The sequence below is a fragment of the Macaca thibetana genome, chromosome 4, assembly GCF_024542745.1.
Source record: "Macaca thibetana thibetana isolate TM-01 chromosome 4, ASM2454274v1, whole genome shotgun sequence".
Classification (NCBI taxonomy): domain Eukaryota; kingdom Metazoa; phylum Chordata; class Mammalia; order Primates; family Cercopithecidae; genus Macaca; species Macaca thibetana.
In genome coordinates, this window is record NC_065581.1 from 76,711,518 (window position 1) to 76,734,469 (window position 22,952).

At 35.4% G+C, this 22,952-nt stretch overlaps 2 protein-coding genes across 18 annotated transcripts in view; both read right to left on the reverse strand.

Moving 5' to 3' along the window:
- The window catches only part of HMGN3 (high mobility group nucleosomal binding domain 3), a 1,231,743-nt gene that overhangs the window by 291,196 nt on the left and 917,595 nt on the right, over positions 1-22,952 (reverse strand). The window contains exon 1 of one of the 15 annotated variants that reach the window (XM_050789641.1): positions 5,754-5,772. The exons of the other annotated variants lie outside the window; for them this stretch is intronic. The gene's annotated coding sequence lies outside the window, so the exon portion shown is untranslated. Of the gene's footprint in view, positions 1-5,753; positions 5,773-22,952 lie in introns of those variants that run through there. 15 annotated transcript variants of the gene reach the window in all.
- Positions 1-22,952, reverse strand: part of LCA5 (lebercilin LCA5) — a 53,080-nt gene that overhangs the window by 9,047 nt on the left and 21,081 nt on the right. For all 3 annotated transcript variants that reach the window (XM_050789633.1, XM_050789634.1, XM_050789632.1), the window contains one exon: positions 19,069-19,598. In XM_050789633.1, the coding sequence (XP_050645590.1) occupies positions 19,069-19,598 (530 nt within the window). The remainder of the gene's footprint in view (positions 1-19,068; positions 19,599-22,952) is intronic.

Sequence of the window (22,952 nt, forward strand, 5' to 3'; positions counted from 1 at the left end):
ACCAACAATTTAGTAAGGTATCAAGCTTATTATTCCTATCTGTTGTTCATAGTAATCTGTAAATAAATTCTTAAGGATGGGATGGTGGCTCATGCCTATAATCCTGCGCTTTGAGAGGCATAGGAGGGAGGAGCACTTGAGACCAGCCTAGACAACAAAGCAAGAGCCCATCTCTATGAGAGTTTAAAAATTAGCTGGGCATGGTGGTACATGCCTGTAGTCCCGGCTACTCAGGAGGCTGAGGTGGGAAGATCACTGGAGCCTGGAATTTTGTGCCAACAAACTGAAGCCTTGGTGACAGAACAAGACTATCTTAAAACAAAACAAAACAAAACAAACAAACAAAAAAAACCTTAAGCACACACACATTGCTTGGGCAAATAATAAGATACCAAGATAAAATTACACAGCACTACCAAAGCTGCAGAGAGTATCTACAGTAAAACATCTCTAGATAAAAACAACAGCCATTTCCATCCATGGTCTTCAAACATGTTCCATCAAGTTTATAAAATAATTTATGTTAAAATATTTTCTTTTAAAATAAGTTGTCAAGACACCATTTCTAATTTGTGGGTTTTTTTAAAGCATCTTATAGATAGATAGATAGACAGATAGATAACAAATAAATGTTTATTATAAGTATAAATAAAATCACAAAGAAAAACAGAAAATAAAAAGCAGTTACAATCTCATTACGTTGTGATAATCACTGCCAACATTTCGACGTATATAATTTGAGACTTTTATGTATCTTTCTCAGTAAATAATACCATAAATCCCTAAGTCAATCTACTGTAATAACACAATCTTTTTTCAATGGAATAGTATTGTACTTTACAGATTATCATAACTTAACTAAATTCTGCTGTTCAATATTAGGGTGCTCCAATTTTTCCTAGAGTGAACATCCTAATATATCTAACTTTAATCATTTATTATTTCCTCAGTGTAAATGTTAAGAAATAAAATGTCTTAGACTTTATCTAAATCAAGAACTCCTGACCTTTGAAAGGTCCCATTAAGCAAATGAAAAGATAACCCACAGACTAGGGAAAATATGTGCAAATCCCCTACCTGCTAAAGCAGGGGTGCCCAACCCCTGGGCTACAGAATGCTACTGGCCTGTGGCCTGGTAGGTACCGGGCTTGCACAGCAGGAGGTGAGTGGCAGTGAGCCAGCGCGAGCATTACCGCCTGAGCTCTGCATCCTGCCAGATCAGCAGCAGCATTAGATTCTCACAGGAGCACAAACCCTATATTGTGAACTGTGCCCGCGAGGGTTCTAAGTTGTGTTCTCCTTATGAGAATCTAATGCTTGATCATCTGAGTTGGAACAGTTTCAGCCTGAAACCATCCCCCTCAACCCCGTCCATGGAAAAACTGTCTTCCATGAAATCAGTCCCTGGTACCAAAAAGGTTGGGGACCGCTGTGCTAAAGGACTTGTATGAAGAAATGTATAGAGTTATCCCTCTGTGTCTGTAGGAGATTGGTTCCAGGACTCCTGTGTACCAAAATCCAGGCATAGTCAGGTCCTGCAGTCAGTCCTGTGGAACCTGAGTATATAAAAAGTCGGGCCAGGCGCAGTGGCTCATGTCTGTTATCCCAGCACTCTGGGAGGCCGAGGCAGCGGGATCACAAGGCCAAGAGATCGACCATCCTGGCTAACACGGTGAAACCCCGTCTCTACTAAAAATACAAAAAATTAGCCTGTGTGGTGGCATGTGCCTGTAGTCCCAGGCACTCGGGAGGCTGAGGCAGGAGAATCACTTGAACCCGGGAGGCAGAGGTTGCAGTGAGCCAAGATCATGCCACTGCACTCCAGCCTGGGCAACAAGAGCAAGACTTCATCTCAAAAAAAAAAAAGTCAGTCCTCCACATCCAAAGGTTTCACACACTACAAATACTTTTATTTCTACATTTGGTTGTGGAATGTGGAACCTGTGGATATGGTGGGCCGACTGTGTTTATTGATAAAAAAAAATTTGCATAAGTAGACCCACTCAGTTCAAACCCATGTTGTTCAATGGTCAACTGTATATTACATCTAAACATCTATATCTGTCCCACAAAATTCAGTAACATGAAACCAAACAGCTCAGCAAAAAATGGAGGAAGTATGTAAACAGATAATTCACCAAAAAGATATCCAGAGACAAATAGGCACATAGAACAATGCTTCAATATCGTAACTTATAAAGGAAATACAAATTAAAGCCACAATAAAACAATGCTATTTATCTATCAGAATATCTAAAACTGGAAAAACTGAGCATACAAAATGGCTAGGATGAGTAGCAACCGGAACTCTCATACACTTTTGTTTTGGGAATGTACAATGGTACAACCATTTTGGAAAACAGTTGGGCAGCAAAACATACATCTACTATATATAACACAGTCATTCCACACCTAGGTCTTTACACAGGAGAAAAAGAAGCCAGTGTCTATACAAAGACTTCTGCATGAATGTTCACAGCAGCTTTATTTGTAATAGTTAAAAACTGGAAACAATCCAAATGTCCATCAATGGGATGGACTAATGGATAAACAAAATGTCATATATATGTATATAATAAGGGTAATCACCACTTAGCAATAAAAAAGAATGAACAATTGGTACTTCCAGCAACATTTTTGAAACTCAAAACAGTTTTGCTAAAGAAACCAGGAATAAAATAATACATACTATATGACTCCACGTATATAAAATTCTTAAAATGCCAAGTAATTTATAGAGACAAAAAGTAGATTAGCTGAGGAGTAGTGGGCAGGGATTGATAAAAGGGAGGGAGTACAAAAAGGCATTAAAATTTTTTATAGATAATAAAAAACAGTAAAAACAAGTGTATCAGTTTTGAAAAATGAAGCTTCTGGGTTGATAGACATTTGTACAATTTTAAGGTTTTGAAAAGCATTACCAAAATGCCCTTAGAAAAGGTTGTAACAGTTTACATTCTCTTTGAAAGTCTAATAGCCTTTATTTCACTAGATACTTATAGTAACAGGATACTGTAATTCTTTAATCCATCAGATTGGCCTAAAGAAGGATACAATTGTTTTAATTTGTATTTGTTTGATGACTACTAAAGTTAATTTTCATCTTTATTGTCTATCCATATTCTTCATGAAACGTTTTTGTAATGTAATAAGAATTTAAAAGATAATGACAAAATGAGGAAAAAGCAAACTGATGAACAAAAGAAGCAAAAAAGTTAAGAATTTTCCAGAATTGAAGATATAATGAGAGATGAAGTTGGAAAGAGCATCATGATAAAGACTGGATCAGAAAAGAATCATCAACGGATGCTAAATTTTGATGAGGAATAAGATATTTAAATATTCTTAAGGCAGCTCCACATGGACAGATTATTGATTTCACTATAAGAGGAGGAACAGTTAATGGGTAAATGTTAGAGAAGTTGAGCAGCACTTTGGCTAGGAGATCAAAATTAACATCACTAGTGAAGGTCAGGAGACATCATGTGGCTCCAGATGTGATATCTTAAGAAGGAAAATAATATTACCTATTCAGTATTCTCACCGAAAACACAAAAACCCCAGTCTATACACAATGAAACATAAGAGAAATACAAAGTTAAGGATATTCTATTAAATGAAAAGGGGTAGGGAGCTGTATGCTTCAACAAATGTGAATGTCATAAATAAAACAACAGTATGTGGAAATGTTCCAGATAAAAGAAGGCTGGAAAACTGGACAATTCAGTATAATACTTGACCCTAGACTGGGTCTTACTGGAGAACAGAAAGTACTATAAAAGATATGATGAAGGCTGGATGTGGTGGCCCACACCTGTAATCCCAACACTTTGGGAGGGTGAGGCGGGCAGATCACGAGGTCAGGAGTTTGAGACCAGCCTGACGAACATGGTGAAACCCCATCTCTACTAAAAATACAAAAATTAGCTGGGCGTGGTGGTGTGCACCTGCAATCCCAGCTACTCAGGAGGCCGAGGCAGGAGAATCGCTTGAACCCAGGAGGCGGAGGTTGCAGTGAGCCAAGATCGTGCCACTGCACTCCAGCGTGGGTGACAGAGCAAGACTCTGTGTCAAAAAAAAAAAAAAAAAAAGATATGATTAAGTCAACTGAAAAACATTGTGCTACAGACAGTAGATTAGAGGAAATTATTATATAAGTGTAAATCACAGTATAACCATAATTTTACTATGGTTCTATAAGAGCATAATCCCTATTCTTAAAAAATACATGCTGATGTATTTAGGGGCATGATGTATCCAAGTTACCCTCAAATAGTTAAAAAAAAAAAGTGTATATATGCATATAACAGAGAGACCACATGAGAGAGCATGCATGCATATTATAAGACAAATGGGATAAAACGTTAACAACAGACGAATCTGGGTAAACTGTATAGGAGTGTTCTTTGTACTGTTTTCAGATTTGCAACTCTCTGTAAGCTTGAAATTATTTCCATATAAAATATTAATTTAAGAAAATCCTATCCCCCCTAAATATTTTGGAGCAAAACAGGAAACCATTGAACTCAATAAGAATGCGTTTAAAAAAAAAAAAAATACCAGGGCTAAAAAATACTCAAGTTCCAAATGATAATAACTGTCAACCTGGAATCCAGCAAGATCCAGTGAAATTATCACTGAAGAGTAAAGATAAAATATATTCAGACAAATACTAAACAGTGTTGCCAGTCAGAAGCTCTCACTTATATATGTATTTCAGTTAAGAAAGGAAGTGAACCCTGAAGGAACAATAATGAAGAATGGTGACATGCAAGAAATAATGGTAAACTAATAAATACTATTAAAATACTAAGAAGAAATTTTTTTAAAATTAAAAATACTGTTAAAAATTAAAAGATTAAGTAGGAAAAAAAAAAAGCAAAACCAAATTCCCACATGAGGACTAAATCCAGAAGGTTTCAGTGGTGAAATCTAACAAATTTTAAGAAACAGATTATCTGTAAAAGAGAACAGAAAGGAAAAATTCTGTCATTTTTTATGAGATTTTTTATAATCTTGATGTCAATAGTGGAAAAATAAAATCGTACACCATTCCAAAATATGAATATTGTTGCAAAAGTCCCAGACAAATACTAGCAAAAGGAATTCAGCAATGTGTAAAAATTGCATCACAACTAAATAGCACCTATCTATCCCAAGAAGCAAAGAACGAGAGTAGTTTCACATTCAAAACAATCCATGATTTAAAACAAAAACCCTAGCAAGCCAGTAGTAGAAGAAAATTTCCTTACACATAAATATACACACAAATTCACAGAAAAAGATCCAAAAGGATACACACTAAGATACCAAAAGTGGTGACATCTGAGTGGTAAGAATGAGAATGTTTTCATTTTATCTTTTAATTCTTCTCTAATTAAAAAATATATATACACGTACTACTCATAAAAAATAAAAAGTTTCTAAAATATGTTTAAATAAAAATTAAAATGCTTAGAAAAATCATATCTAACAACTTCAGAATAGTAGTTACTTCTGAGCAGGGAGAGTAGAAAAAGGATGTTTGGAGAAAGGATACAGGGAAACATCAATGTATTTTAGAAAAATAAGATCTAAAGCAAAAATAGCAAAATATCAAGTAGGTACATGAATGTTTTAAATACTCTTTTTGTATATTCAAAATACTTCATAAAAAAAATCAGAAGTACTTTAAGAAATTAAATAAACTAAATGGATAAAGAAGAGAATGCAAATAGTAGTTATCTTCGGCTGGCAGGACTATGGATATTTTTCCCCCACTTTTACTGTAAATTTCAAAACATCTTTAAACAAATATGTTAATAATACAATAAAATTTAAAATACTTAACATTTTTTCCAAAGGACATATCACAGAATTCTATCTTGTTAGTGGAAATAAATATAATTTAACAATTTTTGAAAGTTAACACAAAGGATAAGTTTACCTTCATTTGTTTTTTATTAATTAGTAAAGAATTACAGATTTAAATACCAATATTGCATTTGTTAAAATAAGTCTATCAATGTCAGTTGTTTTAATATCGGTTCAGTATTGTTATAGCTCAATTCTAAAGACTCAGATCCTTGTGTAAGCAAGGACCCTGGAGGTCATGAGTCCACCTTATAGTAATACCTTTTTACAGTATTCCTAGAAGGTAGACATTGAATCTTTGCACAAATACTTCTGGTAGCAGAAAGCTTGATAATCAAAGGATACTGATTTCATTATTGGACAATTCCAATTATTAGGAAGCTCTTTTGAATGAGTGGAAACCAGTTTTCCAGTAATATCCATTAGGTTTGTATTGCCTTCAGGAAATAAATCTATTTCTCCTGCTCCATGTGACAGCCCTTTAAACAATGAAGGAAGTTAACATTTTTCCTTATCTTTTCTATGATTTTATGTTTCTTCCACTGTTTCTTTTATGCCAGTTTTTTGACTCCCTGGTAATCCTGTCTGCTCTCCACATGTCAGTTTGTTACCTAAAATCTGGTACTTGTTATTAGATGTGATCTGACCAACGAAATTAGAGTTATTATTACCTCTTAGGACGAAGGTACCACCATACTTGGTTAACTTCTTCCCTTCCAATTTTTTAAATGGCCATATAATTACAGGTTCATATACTTAAAAAATTATGCTTTAACTTCAATTACTATTAATCCAGGGCTCCCCATAGTGTACACATAAAATAGATGGAAAAAAATTGAGGTGAAACAGTTAACCTGACTAAATTTTATCTTGCTTATTTTAGGCCAGATTTTGAGCCTAGGGGGATCAAGCTTGATCTTGTCATCCATCAAATTCATTGGGCCTCCTGTTTTTGAACCTGTCAAGAACATATCCATCCATTCATTATTTTAAGAAACACTAATTTTATGCCAGACAGAGTGCCAAATGTTGCAAATACAAAATCAAATAAGACTTGTTCGTGCTGTTAAGGAACCTGGTCAAATTCACTGATAAATATGCTGAAAGGAACAGAGCCTAAGATAGCACTTGAAAGCACCCACCTAGAAACCTTCTCTTCAAGTTGACAGCTATTTATTTACCTGCAGCCTTTGGGTACAATTACTGATCCAATTGTAAAACTTTCTAACACTATGTTCAACCAGTCCATAATTCTCCATTAAAATACAAACATGAAAGGCTTACTGAATTTACCCTACATACTATCCATATTATATCTACTATATGCTAATTGACACAATATACAGTTATATAATATATTGTATATAGCATACTGCATGTTCTGTATACTAATATATTGCATATACTATACACATCTATATTATATAACTGTATAGAATTCTATAATTGTATATACTATACTGAGTTCTATATAGTTCTCTATATAATATATAGAGTTCTATATAGTTCTCTCTATAATATATAGAGTTCTATATAGTTCTCTCTATATAATATATACAGTTCTATAACTGTATATTCTATAACTGTATAGTATGGTATAGTATGTAGTATATAGTATAGAATATAGATGTGTAATATATAGTATGTATACATAGGAGAACATAGTAGACATAGCATATCTTCATGCACCATTCTAGTAATCCTAAGAGGGGGGTGAGGGGAAGAAAGTAAAAATAGCTCTAAGTAAGCAATATTTTCCAAAACATTTAAAAACCTGGTAGAGATTTCTGTCAAGCTCACTCACTGATAATTTCTAACACCTATCTCTGTTTACCTCTGAAAACACTGGTATTTGCCTTTTTTCACTTTCTCACTTCTCCTAGTCTTCCTAACTCTCCAAAGTACAATGACAAAGGCTCTGGAATCACATTTGCAAGGTTCTTCAGTCCTCTGGAGGATAATTCATTTGAATCTGGAGACTGAGCTAATTTAAATGAGCTATCTGTGTCTTACTATTTCTTCATCTGCTTTGAGCAGGACAAGATAGAGGCAAACTCATAATCCAATAGTTATGCTTCCTCTGTACATTACAAGTCTGCCCTAAGTAATGGATCTTGTTCTTGTTCTAATGAAACCTGTTTTCTTTAACGAAATCTGTTTTCTTTAAAAGTGTTTTGCCTTTCCTTACCCTGAGCTTTTGTCTTCCAACATAGATTTTACTCCACAGTATTTACTAGTTAGCACCAAAAATACAACAGATTTTAGAAGTGATTTCTGCTCAGCAAATGACATATAGAGAATTAGCATGATGACAGACTTTGAAAAAACAATTTGTATCTTTTATAGTTTTTAGATCATTTCATCAGAAGATGCTGATAAAATAACCAAAATTATAATATTTTAATTCCTGCTATCATTTAAAACTATGAAAAAACACAAAATGTACTATTATAAGAGGAACCTATTACTCAGCATTTAAACATGATAAAATTCCAAGGATTTTACTAAAATGATAACAAAATAATAGAGCAACGGAAGACAGAATACTGCAATTCTACTCCCAAACACAAGCTTCTAGTGACCTATATGAGTCTTTTTTGTTTCGTTGTTCTATTTTGTTTCTTGAGACAGATTCTCACACTGTCGCGTAGGCTGGAGTGCAGTGGCATGATCTCGGCTCACTGCAACCTCCACTTCCCAGGTTAAAGCGATTCTCCTGCCTCGGCCTCCCGAGAAACTGGGATTACAAGGTGAGCACCACCACACATGACCAATTTTTGTATTTTTAGTAGAGACTTGTTTCAACATGTTGGCTAGGCTGGTCTTCAACTCCTGAGCTCAATTGATCCGTCTGCCTCCACCTACCGAAGTTCTGAAACTACAGGCATGAGCCATTGCGCCTGGCCATGACCTATCTGATTCTATGTGACCTAGAGGAAGGCAAATAACATCTCTCAGTTTTCTCAACAGTTCAATGCTTGCATTGGACTAGAGAGTTCCCCATGGAGGTGTTTCAGAGGTTGCTTCAAGTTGTTAGGCATGTGAGTTTCTGAAGTCCCCTCTGTAACATAACTCGTCAATCACTACCACAGAACAATTCAGTTGTATCTGGTTGCCTGTGAAGAACTGTCAAAATTTGAAAAACCAACAGACCAAATCAGTAGTTTCAAACTTTTTTTAAAAAACAGTAGAACTCTTGAAGTCCACTGAGCTCAAATTGAAAACCACTGCACTAAATTATTTCCACGGGCCTTTCAAACTCAAGAATGCTACCATGCTTTAATGTATTTACCTTTAATTAATGTACTCTTAGTACATTTCTCTTTTTCCACTTATAAATTAGGTGTCCAGTAGGTACCAAGCACTGAGCCAGACTCATTATGAACTTTATCCCTAACCCTGTTTATGATCACCTGCAAACTTTTACAGACTGGAAACTAAGGTTCAAATAATTTAAGTGGTGTATCACACATCATAAAGCTGGAATGGTGTATAACCAGAATTTGAAACTTGTCTGTTTGTGTGTGTGTGTGTGTGTGTGTGTGTATGAAGTTCCACTGGGAACTTAATAGGTTAAAGGGTAGGTATTAACAGTCTAATTAATAGCCTAATTAAAATATAAGCTAAAATTTTTAAAATTCGACCTTGAATTCTAAGCCAATAATTTGTAACTCAACTAAGTTAGCAAAGTCCATCAATGTTTCCATATTAAAGATGCTTTCATAAAAACACAAATGCCTAGGGGATGGGAAACAAAAAATGGAAATGCTCTAGAATCTCGTGGAATGATAATAACCACAAGAAAGGCCAATTTAATCCTCCCAAAATGAAGAATTTAACTTTGATCCAAGAACAACTATTATCCAGCACCATTCTTTAGAGTCCTGATATTAACTAATAGCCAAAAATGATTTTAAAATGCTCTACTGACCCAGGGACTTCCTCTTCCAGGGTTTTTCCATTAGTATACTACCATATACAAATAAAAATTAATGTTTAATGCTTTGTATCTTTTATACTACCTCAAAACAAAAGCCAACATATATATTAATGTTAAAAGAATAACTTTAGACACACGAGCAGAGTTTATTTGAGCCAATTCACAAACTGGGCAGCACCTAGAACCAGAATAGGTTCAGAGTGACTCCACTGCTGCCAGATGGTCAGGTAACATTTATGGACAGAAAAAGGGAAGTGACATATAGAACACAGAAGTGAGGTAAAGAATCAAGGGGGCTGGTTACAGCTTGGTGTCTGCACTACTTGAACATAGTTTGAATAGTTGGCCACTGGTGATTGGCTGTGACTGGTACAAGAGTAGCTAACTGTCTGTTTACATATCCAGTTAGATTATAGGTTGCTATGTATGGAGAAACTTTTAGGACAAACTTAAAATATGAAAGAAGACAGCATTAGGCTAAACTTAACTTTAACATTAATAAGGAAAGGGTTCATCATATTATGATATATCTCCACAATGGAATAATATGCAGCCTTTAAAAAGCATGAGACTGGCCGGGCGTGGTGGCTCAAGCCTGTAATCCCAGTACTTTGGGAGGCAGAGGCGGGCGGATCACGAGGTCAGGAGATCAAGACCATCCTGGCTAACACGGTGAAACCCCGTCTCTACTAAAAAATACAAAAAACTAGCTGGGCGAGGTGGCGGGCGCCTGTAGTCCCAGCTACTTGGGAGGCTGAGGCAGGAGAATGGTGTAAACCCGGGAGGCAGAGCTTGCAGTGAGCTGAGATCCTGCCACTGCACTCCAGCCCCGGCAACAGAGCGACACTCCGTCTCAAAAAAAAAAAAAAAAAAAAAAAAAAAAAAAAAAAAAAAAAAAAGCATGAGACTGATTTTTTTCGTGTGTGTGTAAAAATACACACACATATCTATCTAAATATATGCATATAACATAAAAATATGTAAAAAGTGCCAAAATATACTTCTCAGTGAAAAAAAAATGTATTGAACAATGTGTATGGTATACTCCCATCTGTGGTAAGAGAATGAAAAATGGACATTAATATATAGATATGAGATTGCACACATAGCGACAATTTCTTAACAGTGACTGTTTCTTTGGAAGGGGCTTGCAAAGCACAGCATAGAAGGAAAACTGATGTTTCATTGTCTATCCTGTTGTATAAATTTTAATCCCTGTTTTAGTGCTTGTATTACTTTTTCAATGGGAAGGTTATCTTAAATATTAACACAAAATTGCCTTAACAGTTGTTCCACTTAAATGGGTAGTTTCTAAGGATACTGCAAAGCTTATTTTCTGAAACTGTTTTAAGCTTTATCCTTCAATCATAAATCTCATAATTTCATTGTAAATCTTCTCCCTCCAGAAAAGGTAAAAATATACATAAATAATAAAATCTAGGCGGTTCTTTGATTATACAATAAAAATTAGCAGAATCTCAATGAATGATATTTTGTCTTCTAGGCAATTATTCTTTTCAACAATCGGAATTTTTCATTTCTCCAACATTAAATAATAGATATAATAAGGACTTATGTTAAAAACACTTTTTGCATATGAAAGCTTTGAAAGTATGAATTTAGACTTATCAGATTTCAGAACTGAATGTCACCTCAGAAATCATTCCATTTAATTTCTTAGATGAAAAGACTTCAACCTGGAGGTTAGGAGAACTGTACAAACTCAGAGTTAGACAAGAACAGGGCTAACCTGGTTTGACCATTATTCTGTACTAATTAGCTTCATTTGTTAGATAAATGCAGAACAGGTAGGAGAGGCAAAGGCAGGCTTCTGGATTTGGGTTTCTGAAGCTTCAGAGCAGCTTCCAAGCCACTAGAGCAAAATATAGCAGGTAAAGATAAAGTGATCCTGCCTGGCCCAATACTAGACAGTTCACTTCCAGTTCTGAATAAACTAAGAAGAGTAAAGGGAAGACAATGCTGTATCTAGGAAGATAAACTAGTAAGAGTAAAGGAAAGATAATGTAAGTAAAGGGAAGAATTTCAATTCTTATTTTTGAAAGTGGTTTACATGGAGGCAATATTGTCAATAAGCAACACTTATACCTACTTGAGGGCAGCTCTAGGGTCAAGAGAATTTGAATACCAATCTCTTATAGTAAAATCTACTGAAAGAAAAAGAAGTTTATTCAAACTTCGTTTCATAGTTCCATGATACTGAGCTGTATGATGATACTCAAGCACTCCCCAAAATCTTTAGACATTTTTTAAAAAGGAAAGTCTTAATAGTTTCATTTTGTTTTTCTAACAAAGTAACTCACTCTGTGCCAACTTAATGTTAAAAAAAAGTTGAATTTTTATATGTACTAAACGTGTACCCTATAGTACTGGAGCCCTTTTAATAATTATGTACATAATATTACATTTATGATCTCACAATGCTTGGAAGATAGTTTCCCATTTCATGATTATGGTTTCTTATGATAGTTACCTTTCATGATATTTGCTTTATGACACACTGTTGGTCATAGCTATGACTGATCTGCTATTGCATCCCTGATCAGGAACACAACCCCAACACTGTCTTTCTTATAAGGAGGACAGAATTGATGCCTTTACCTTCAGCCCCTATTTGAAGCCAGTCTCTGGACCAATAAGAAATGGTGCAGTCTTGCAGTCACTAAAAGAAACTGCATATTAGGGGAATTACTAATGAAGTTTCTAACAAAGAACTGTCTATGTTAAGTCAGTGATGTGAAAACCCTTAAAGGTCCCTGAGACACTTTGGAAGGTCTTCAAAGTCAAAACTATTTTATAATACTAGGATATTATTTGCTATTTTCACTCATATTGTGTCATGAGTATACAATGGAGTTTTCCAAAGGCTCCACTGAAACATATACACATTTGGAAAGTGAACCAGTATTTTCCAAATGACCAATGCGTGATGTAAAACATCCATTGAAAGACCATCAATGAATGTTAGTGTATCCAAATACAAAAAGCTCATTAATATGGTTTCATATTCCACATTGGAACTAACCATTAAGAAATCACTTGTTAAGCTTTAGCATAATACCAAAAAAGACTATCCATTACCTGAAAAGGCTACCAAAATACTCCTCCATTTTCTAACTACTTTAGACATCTGCAAGAGGCTCAATTTTCTTCATACTTATCAATCACAACATAACGCAACAGATTGAAGCAGAAGCAGATATGAGGACCCAGTCAGCTGTCCCCTATTAAGCCAGGCATTAAAAAAATTTTCAAAATATAAAATTATGCCACTCTTGTCCTCATTTATTTTTGGTTTAGAAAATACAGAATTTTTTGTTAAAAGATCTTATAACATATAATGAGTTGTTTATTACTAAGTGAATTAAGATAAATTTTTTAATGTTCTCGATTTTTATTTCAAATGTGCTAAATATACATAAACAAAAGCAGGGGGTAGGTGTCAATAATTTTTAAGACTATAAAAGGGTCTTGAGAGCAAAGGTTTGAAAACCACTACTTTATATAACTAAAAAATGTTTTTCTTCTATAAAAGTTAGGCTGTACATGTGTTACAGTTTTATTTAAATATTGTATGGCATATGTATATGTATGGTAGATGCACCTGACAGCAAAAAGTGAACTTAAGCACACCCTGAGAATGATCCTGTATGGCAGGCACACCTGAATGTGTGTTCAGAGTTCCAAGCAGTGGCCAACCCAAGAGATTCATTCCTTACCTGTGAGGAACATCTGAGTCCCTGGCCTGTCTTGTGGAACGCTGGCCATACAGGGAATCCAGACTCTGTTTTGGGTTAAAAGAAGTTGCCAGGTGGAGGTTGTTAGGGGGTGGAGGTTAAGTGAAAATGCTATATAAACTGCATGCTTTCTGCAAGAGGTGGCAGTTCTACCGTCCAGCCCACCATCACTGGACCACCCTGTATGCGTTACCCTCAGTAAACCTTATGTCTCATTTGCTGGCTCTGGATCTCTTTTTCGGCCTCTTGAACCTGGTGCCATTCCTGAGGAAGTTAATAGGTATCCCACGTGACAAAATATTAAATTGAGGCTGATACATTGACAGGACTTTATTCAATAAATTTATTGATATAAAAGCCAAAATAAACATATAAAGTCAACTGTAAGTAAGGAAGTAAGTATACAGACTGAGGTAATTGTCTGCCCTTTGTACAGAGCTCAGGAAGTTTAATCCCATCAAGTATTTCTCCATCCCTGGTCTATGGCCTGGAACCAGAGCAAACCACATCTTACAAGATAGGCTGTAATTTCTGAAGGAGGACAGACAACTGTCATGGTGGTTGCCCCCACAGATACCTTTGGTTGTTCACCTCTCTAACCAGTTATCCATTTCTAAACTACTCTGTTCGTAAATTACTAAGATTCTGTGCATTCTGTCACTTCCATCAACTAACAAAATAAGCCTGTACCCAACTTACAGGTTGATGTTCTGGGGAAAAGTTTTTCACAGCTCAGCTAGTTATAGATAACCTTGAAGACGCTTCATCCACCCCCACCGCCCTCACTTAAGAAGGAATTGCAACTAGCAAGAAGAATGAGTTGTGACCTGAAATCCTGGAATGAGACAAGCTATAAACAAATAAACAAAGCTGCTTGACACAATTTCCAGCTTTATCTTAAAATAAAACAAAAAGTTACAGCAAAACAAAACAAAACAAAACACACCACATAGACAAGTATCCTTACTAAAGAACATCATAGAAGTTAACAATAATGGAGATCTTTGCTAAGATTTTACTGTAATTTCAAGGGATACCCAGGACTTTCTTGGGTTTTAGTTAATTTGCAAAATGAAACATCACAATCAAGTTTCTGGGTTTTTTCCCTTAATCAGTTAGTGGTTTGACTATACCTGAGTTAGAAGAGAAAGGATCAATAGTGTTGGCTGAAGTAAAATTTGAAAAATAAAATGAGGCACAAAAACAAATGCTGAATTTTGCAGTAGAGTAAAAAACTCAATAGTAAATATTTCAAATTCTGGATTGACTGCTGAGATCTTGAAAGATGTACAAAATGGGTTAAAAACCAGAGGCTGCATTTAGGAAGTATGAAAAAGTAGGTTAAAAAGTAGAGAACAATTACCCTCAGGTGGGCTGCGCTGGCTACACTCCCCCTATCCCCCCAAATAACAAGTGAGCTACTATGGTACAACAGCTGATGTGAAATTATTGGGTTAAGATAAGTAGGTTCCTGGCTGGGTGTGGTGGCTCACGCCTGTAATCCCAGTACTTTGGGAGGCCAAGGTGGGTGGATTACCTGAGATCAGGAGTTCGAGGCCAGCCTGACCAACAGAGTGAACCCCATTTCTACTAAAAATACAAAAACTAGCCGGGTGTGGTGGTGTGTGCCTGTAATCCCAGCTAATCAGGACTCTGGGGCAGGAGAATCGCTTGAACCTGGGGGGTGGAGGTTGCAGTGAGCCGAGATCATGTCACTGCACTCCAGCCTGGTGGACAGAGTGAGACTCTGTTTAAAAAAAAAAAAAGTAGGTTCATAATAACATATTAAATATTGATTCCAATATAGCAGAAATGAAGCAGTTTAGATGTACCAACCCAACTTTGAGGTATACAGTTGATAAATCCAGTATTTCTAAAACTTGGGAGTAAACTTCTAAAACCAAGTCATTCCTTGGTTTGCACAAAACATTCTTAACTCCTTGTGAAAATAACTTTTACAACAAAAATAAGTTTTGAAATTCAAAAATAAAAGTTCAAAAGTAATTTTCTAATTTAGTAAGAATTGAGACAATTTAAAATTGCACCAAAGGAAATAAAATATTTAGGTATAAATCTAAAACATATACAGATTTGTATTCTGAAAATTACAAAATAATGATGAAAAAAATCGGATTCCCTAAATAGAGACACATACTATGTTCAAGATAGGAATATTCAACACAGTAAAGATACCAATTCTCCACAAATTGATCTATGTTTAATGCAATTCCTACAAGAATTCCAGGAAGATGTTTGTAGATGTAGACAAGCTTATTCTAAAATTTATGTGGAAAGGCAGAGGATCAAGAGTAGCTAAAACAGTTAAAATGTTTAAAATGAGGTATAACATGAGAGGAATCAGTCTCTCTAATGTTAAGGTTTATTATGGATGCTGTACGTAATCAAGAGTGTGTAGTAACAACAAAGGAATAGACACACAGATCAATAGAACAGAATAGAGACTACAGAAATAAACCCATAAAAATATGCCCAACTGACAAAAGTGCCAAAGCAATTCAATGAAGGAGGGATATCTTTTTAACAAATGGTGCTGCAGTAACTACACATCCATAAGCCAAACAAACAAAAAAGAACCTCAACCTAAACCTCACAGTCTATACAAAAATTAAATCAAAATGAATCATGGACTTAAGTATAAAACATAAAACCATAACCATAATTTTATAAAACACCAAGTGGTATACCTTAAAAGTAATCCATTTTTATTTGTCAATTACACCTCGATAAAGCTGGGAGATGAAAAAATAGAAGAAAATCTCTGGGACAAACAGGCAAAGGACAATAGGGATAGCTGACGTGTTAGACTTGACACCAAAGCACAATCCACAAGAGATATATCTGCTAAACTGAACCACATCAAAAATCAAAATTAAAAATTTCTCCTCTGAAAGACACTGTGAAAAGGATGACAAGACAAGCTACAGAATGGCAGAAAACATTTGTAAACCACATATCTGACAAATACCTTATATCTGGATTATAATAAAGAATTCTCCAAAAATAGATAAAGCAAACAATCCAATTAGGAAATGGGCAGAAAATATGAATGAAATGCACAGATCTACAGATGGCACATAAGCACATGAAAAGATGTTCAACATCATTAGCCATTAGGGAAAGGCAAAGTAAAACCACAATGAGATGATGCTACATAGCTATCAAAATAGCTAAAACTTTAAAAAGTGTTAACATCAAATGCTGGCAAAGACGCTGAGAAACTGCACCACTTATACACTACTGGAGGGACAATAAAAAATGGTACCACTACTTTGGAAAAGAGAATGTTCTGATGATTGTTACAAATGGAAAAAACAACAAAGAAAAAAAGTATATAAAAAAAAAAGAATGGAATGGCAGTTTCTTACATCATCAAACACAGATTTATCATAAAACTAGCAAGTACACTTTCAGGCACATATCCCAGAGATATTAAAATGTATATTCAAACAAAAATATGCACATAAATGGTCATAGCAGTTTTATTAGTCAAGAGACCAAAACTGGAAACAAACCAAATGTCCTTCAACAGGATGTACCATAATACTCCCTAGTGGTGCATACCATGGAATACTCAGGGAAAAAAGGAACTATTGATACATGCAACCATTTGAGTGAATGTATAAGCGGAATCTGCCAATGTCAAAAGGTTAGATACTGTGTGATTCCATTTATATAACATTCTTGAAATGACAAAATTAGAGAAATAATGAGCAAATTAGCTGATGTCATAGGTTAGTGAGGGAAAGGCAGGAGGTAGCTGTGGCTGCAAAAGGGCAAAATACAAGGGATTCTTATGATGGAATTGGTCTATATCTTGACTATGTTGGTAGTCACACGAATCTATACATGTGATAAAACTGCACAGAACTAAATACACATACATGTAAAACTAGGGAAAGTTGAATGCAGTTGATGAATTGTATGTATCACGACCAATTTCCTGGCTGTAATATTATAGTTATTCTACATATTTTTTACAACTGCATGGCAATCTACAATGAGCTCAAAATAAAAATTTTAAAAACTTCCAATATGAAAAAAAATGAGGACACTATATGGTTAACTACTTCAAAGACTTAACATTGTAAGTGACTGATTTTCATGCTCCCAAGTGAGCAGTCATATAATTCACCTCCATGTATAACTCAGAATCCACAGGGTCAGTCCCATTTCTTATCTCTTCTCTCTTTCTTCTCCCCCGCCACCACCTGTCAATCCCCTTCACATAAGAGAAAACTGCAGTATATGGTTGTATATGTGTGTGTATGCACTGCAATTTCATGTTCTCTATATGTAGTTTTATATACACACTCAGCTATTTATCATATTTATTAATTAGCAATCTGTGCTCTTCCTAATTTTAAAATCCATTATGTGGCACATTTTATGCTTCCCTTTAAAAATAATTAAAATGTCAGTTATTGGTTGTTTATGGTAACTGTTCTCAGTCCCCACTCCTACCCTACTTCATGGGTAAGTGGCTCTTAAAAATAGTTTGTTTGCTTTGCACTGTGAGCTGATCATTACTGGAATCTACATAATAGGATATCTTCTGTGCACTGAAACAGAAGACAATAATTGCAAATTTTGGAGGAAAAAAATAGGCGCTTTTTCTGGCCACTGATGTACAGCGTGTATTTAACGAGTCCCTGTCCCTGGGCATGGCACTGGTATAATGGGCATGGCATATTATATAGACTAAGTACCACAACATGCCATGTATTAAAAACATCTAATTAATATACTGCAGAAACCTAATTTATTTATAGTTCTGAGCTTCCTTTGCTCACTCTCACAGCAAGCATTATTGCCATACTTTTTCGTACCTTTGCTTTCCAAACTACTTGTCAATTTTAAGCAACAGAACCTGACTCAGGGCTTCTGTCTGATACATATACACAGAAGGTGGCAACTGAGTTCCCTGTGTAAAAGTCATGGGATAGGACTCTTTTCCTCTCTCCATTCAGGAAAGAAATACTTTTAAAAGAGCTGCTGTATTCTCAGACTAGTTAGTCCTAACAGTCTCCCACCCATGCTCTAACAGTTTTTTCATTCTGGGGAGTAGGTGCAGATCATGTCCAAAAAGATGTACTATAATTAATCTTTAACAGACAATGTGCATAGATATAAAAACAGAGGCATTGTTCATGTGGCATTTCTTACACAGTGGCCCCAAAAGGTCAGTTTTATATACTATGGCTATTACAGTGTCATTTCCAATTTTAGAGAAACAATCAGATAACCAAATAGAGTATTTTCCCAAAATGACTATGATCCATCAGTCAACATGTAGCTCATTAATCTACACAATCTTTTGCATCTTCCTCTTAAATATAAAATACTAAATTTTCCCGAATCTTTTACTTAGAAAACAGTACTAAAAATAGTTTTCATTTCCAAGCAAATATCAAACTGCAATAAGCAATTTTAAAAGAGCACATTAAATGCCCAATAAGAAACATCCCAAGAAAGTACAATTAGAAGCTGGAGAAATGGTACCTTAATTCTTCTCTCTGTGTCATCTAACTTTAACTCTGCTGAAACTAGTTTCTTTGCCAAATCATCTCGTTCAGGTAGGTGTCTAGCTTCAGAGATCTCTTTCAGTTTCTGTAAGGAAAATTTTGTCCTAAATAGTTCACTTTCTGTATCTTTTACCCTTTTCTCAGTTGCCCGTTCTTTCTCTTGAGATTTTCTTAAGCGTTCTTTGAGTGCTGTAATCTCATTGTTATGACGAAATATAAGCTGTGAGATTTCATTTTCAGCATCTTCAAACTTATTCAGGGCTTTCTCCTGTCTGTACTGAAGCCTTTTCAAAGATTTATTTTCTTTTAGCAGCTCAGCTAACTTGACCTGGAGTTCAGATACTTCATTCTGCAACTCATTGATTTTTAGCAGTCTTGCAGACAGAATCCGTTTTGTAACAAGATCAGTATCTTTCCGAAGTGGCTCTCTATTGAGGCTCTGGGAGCGAAATCCCACTCGGACTCCCTTTCTGTTTGGTAGACCCTTAGGGCTTGGTTTCCGAGGGGCTAAAAAAGAAACAGGAATAATGTAAAGTGAAAGCTATACCAAATGCAGTGTTATTTATTCATCCTAACACAAGTGGGTCCATAACATTCTTTAGTTATTTTTGTCATTAAGAAAGGATTTTACAATATTAGTAAAAGATCAAGTTTTATTTAGAGCTCTAAATAGGTTTCTATTAAGAAAGGTGTGCAATATTTTAAGAAAGGTAAAAAATATTCTGATCCACCAAAAATGATATCCCAATAGTTTATACAGAATTATTTTACATTGCTTTAAAAGACAGCAGTGTCAAGCTTTAACCATTTTTAACTTTTTAGATAAGACGGCAAGTCAGAATTCAAACATGAGCGTAATCAGCATCATCAGCATTAGCGTGGTACATAACAAACACTGGACAAAACGTTGTGATATTCAAGTCATTCGTGCCAAGATACTGGGATCATTATTTGAAATGTGAAAATGTATATTTTCAATTTGCATTTCTCTAATGATCAGTGATGTTGAGCTTTTTTTCATAAGCCTGTTGGCCATATGTATGTCTTCTTTTGAAAAGTGTCTGTTCATGTCCTTTCCTCACTTTTTAATGGGGTTCAATGAGATACCATCGCAAATCAGTCAGAATTATTATTAAAAAGTAAAATAAAATAACAGATGCTGGCAAGGTTGTGGAGAAAAAGGATCACATATACACTGTTGGTAGGAGTGTTAAAATTAGTTCAACCATTGTGAAAGACAGTGTGGCGATTCCTAAGACCTAAAGTCAGAAACACCACATGACCCAGCAATTCCATTACTGGGTATACCCAAAGGAAAAGAAATCATTCTCTTATAAAGACATGCACATGTATGTTCATTGCAGCACTATTGCCAATAGCAAAGACATGGAATCAACCAAAATGCTCACCAATGATAGACTGGATAAAGAAAATATGGTACATATACACCATGGAATACTATGCAGCCATAAGAAAAATGAGATCATGTTCTTTGCAGGTTCATGAATGGAGCTGGAGGCCATTATCCTTAGCAAACTAACGCAGGAACAGAAAACCAGTAACACATGATTTCACTTATAAGTGGAAGCTAAATGATGAGAACACATAGACATATAGAGGGGAACAACACACACTGGGGCCTATCAGAGGGTGCAGGGCAAGCGGAGAGAGCAGATCAGGAAAAATACCTAATGGATACTAGACTTAATACCTGGGTGATGAAATAATTCATACAACAAACCCCCATAACACACATTTACCCATGTTATAAACCTGCACATCCTGCACGTGTCCTTGAACTTAAAACTAAAAAAAAGGCCGGGCGCGGTGGCTCAAGCCTGTAATCCCACCACTTTAGGAGGCCGAGATGGGCGGATCACGAGGCCAGGAGATCGAGAGACGATCCCGGCTAACACGGTGAAACCCCGTCTCTACTCAAAAATACAAAAAAACTAGCCGGGCGAGGCGGCAGGCGCCTGTAGTCCCAGCTACTCGGGAGGCTGAGGCAGGAGAACGGCGTAAACCCGGGAGGCGGAGCTTGCAGTGAGCTGAGATCCGGCCACTGCACTCCAGCCTGGGTGACAGAGCAAGACTCCGTCTCAAAAAAAAAAAAAAAAAAAAAAAAAAAAAACTAAAAAAACTAAAAAAAAAAAAAAAAAACAAGGAAAAGAAAATGTATGTTTTCTCTACATTAATTACAACTTTATCTGGGGACAGGATGACAGCATATTATACAGTGAGATTTGTGGCTCAAATTTATCACTTAACTATTTGGACAATTCAATCAAACCTTTCCAAGTCTATTTACCCAGCCCATAGAAAGAAGACAATGTCATCAACACAACTAGGTTGTTGGGAGAGTTAAATGTTCTACGTATTCTCTGTTAGTAATAAGAATATTCCATTTATCAGTGATTGAAAATGGAAAACAGAAGTACAGGTGTGTTTCTAAATGCTTTCTCAGAAGATTTCTTTTCTGTGATGTTCAAATCAAAAACACCTAATTTGAGATGAAAACAAAAAATCACATCCTAAAAAATGTAAGTATATGAAATCTTTAAAGAATACATTTTAAATCACATTTCTCAAAAATTTGAAATAATGTTTTTATTTTTACTAAAAGTTCATTAAACTTAAGCCTCAATATTCAGAGCACCAGCCCTTTAAAAGAGGCATTTGAAAGTCTGCTAAGAATAATCATCTTTAATCTACATGGTGACTGCATTTTTTTTTCAAGGAGAAAACGCATTCCAGAGTACAAAAGTTTCAAGAAACACTAGAAGATCCAACCTTTCCTTCCCCATTTCATCAGCCATGGATACTTGATTCCATTTTGTAAATAAGTAAAGAATAACAAGTAATTTTAATAATTTAACATTACAAAGTTTCATTAAAAAGATAAAAGATTTTATAGAAACTGTTCTGAATGTGTATCAATTTGGGATTCCAGCTCTATAAATGACTGAATACATGAAAGGAAGCAGTAATAAAAAGAAATGAGGGAGTACTTAATTATTGCTACTTTGAAACTATGCTATCCATTATGGTAGCCACTGCCACACACAGCTTTTGAGAACCTTGACATACGGGTAGCTCAAATTGGGATATGCTATAACTGTGAAACACACATTGGATTTTGAACACTTGATTCAAAAATAAAAATAATGCAAAATATTTCACAATGTTTTATACTTACTATATGTAGAAATAATACTCACATTATTAAAATTAATTTCATTTGTTTTTCTTTTTTAACCTGGTTACTAGAAAATATAAAATTACATTTGTGGCTTGCATTTGTGACCTGCATTATACTTCCAGTGGGCAGCATTACTTTAGAATATAATTTTAAAGTTGAAATGTCCATCATTTCAGTTTTCTTTCCCAAGATATGTAGTTAATGGAATTTTGGTATATATACGCTATTATGGGATATGTACTCAGCTCTTGGAATGACAGAAACTTTATACATAAAAATAATTATATATGAAGATGAATGTCAATTGTTCCAAATATGGTTTTATTATACTGCTTATAAAACGAAACTTCACAGAGCAACTTGTTTTATACGAAAAGTTAAAGCCTTCACGCCTGTAATCCCAGCACTTTGGAAGGCCGAGGCGGGCGGATCACAAGGTCAGGAGATCGAGACCATGGTGAAACCCCGTCTCCACTAAAAACAGAAAAAATTAGCCGGGCGCAGTGGCGGGAGCCTGGAGTCCCAGCTACTCGGGAGGCTGAGGCCGGAGAATGGCGTGAACCCGGGAGGCGGAGCGTGCAGTGAGCCGAGATTGCGCCACTGCACTCCAGCCTGGGCGACAGAGCGAGACTCCGTCTCAAAAAAAAAAAAAAAAAAAAAGA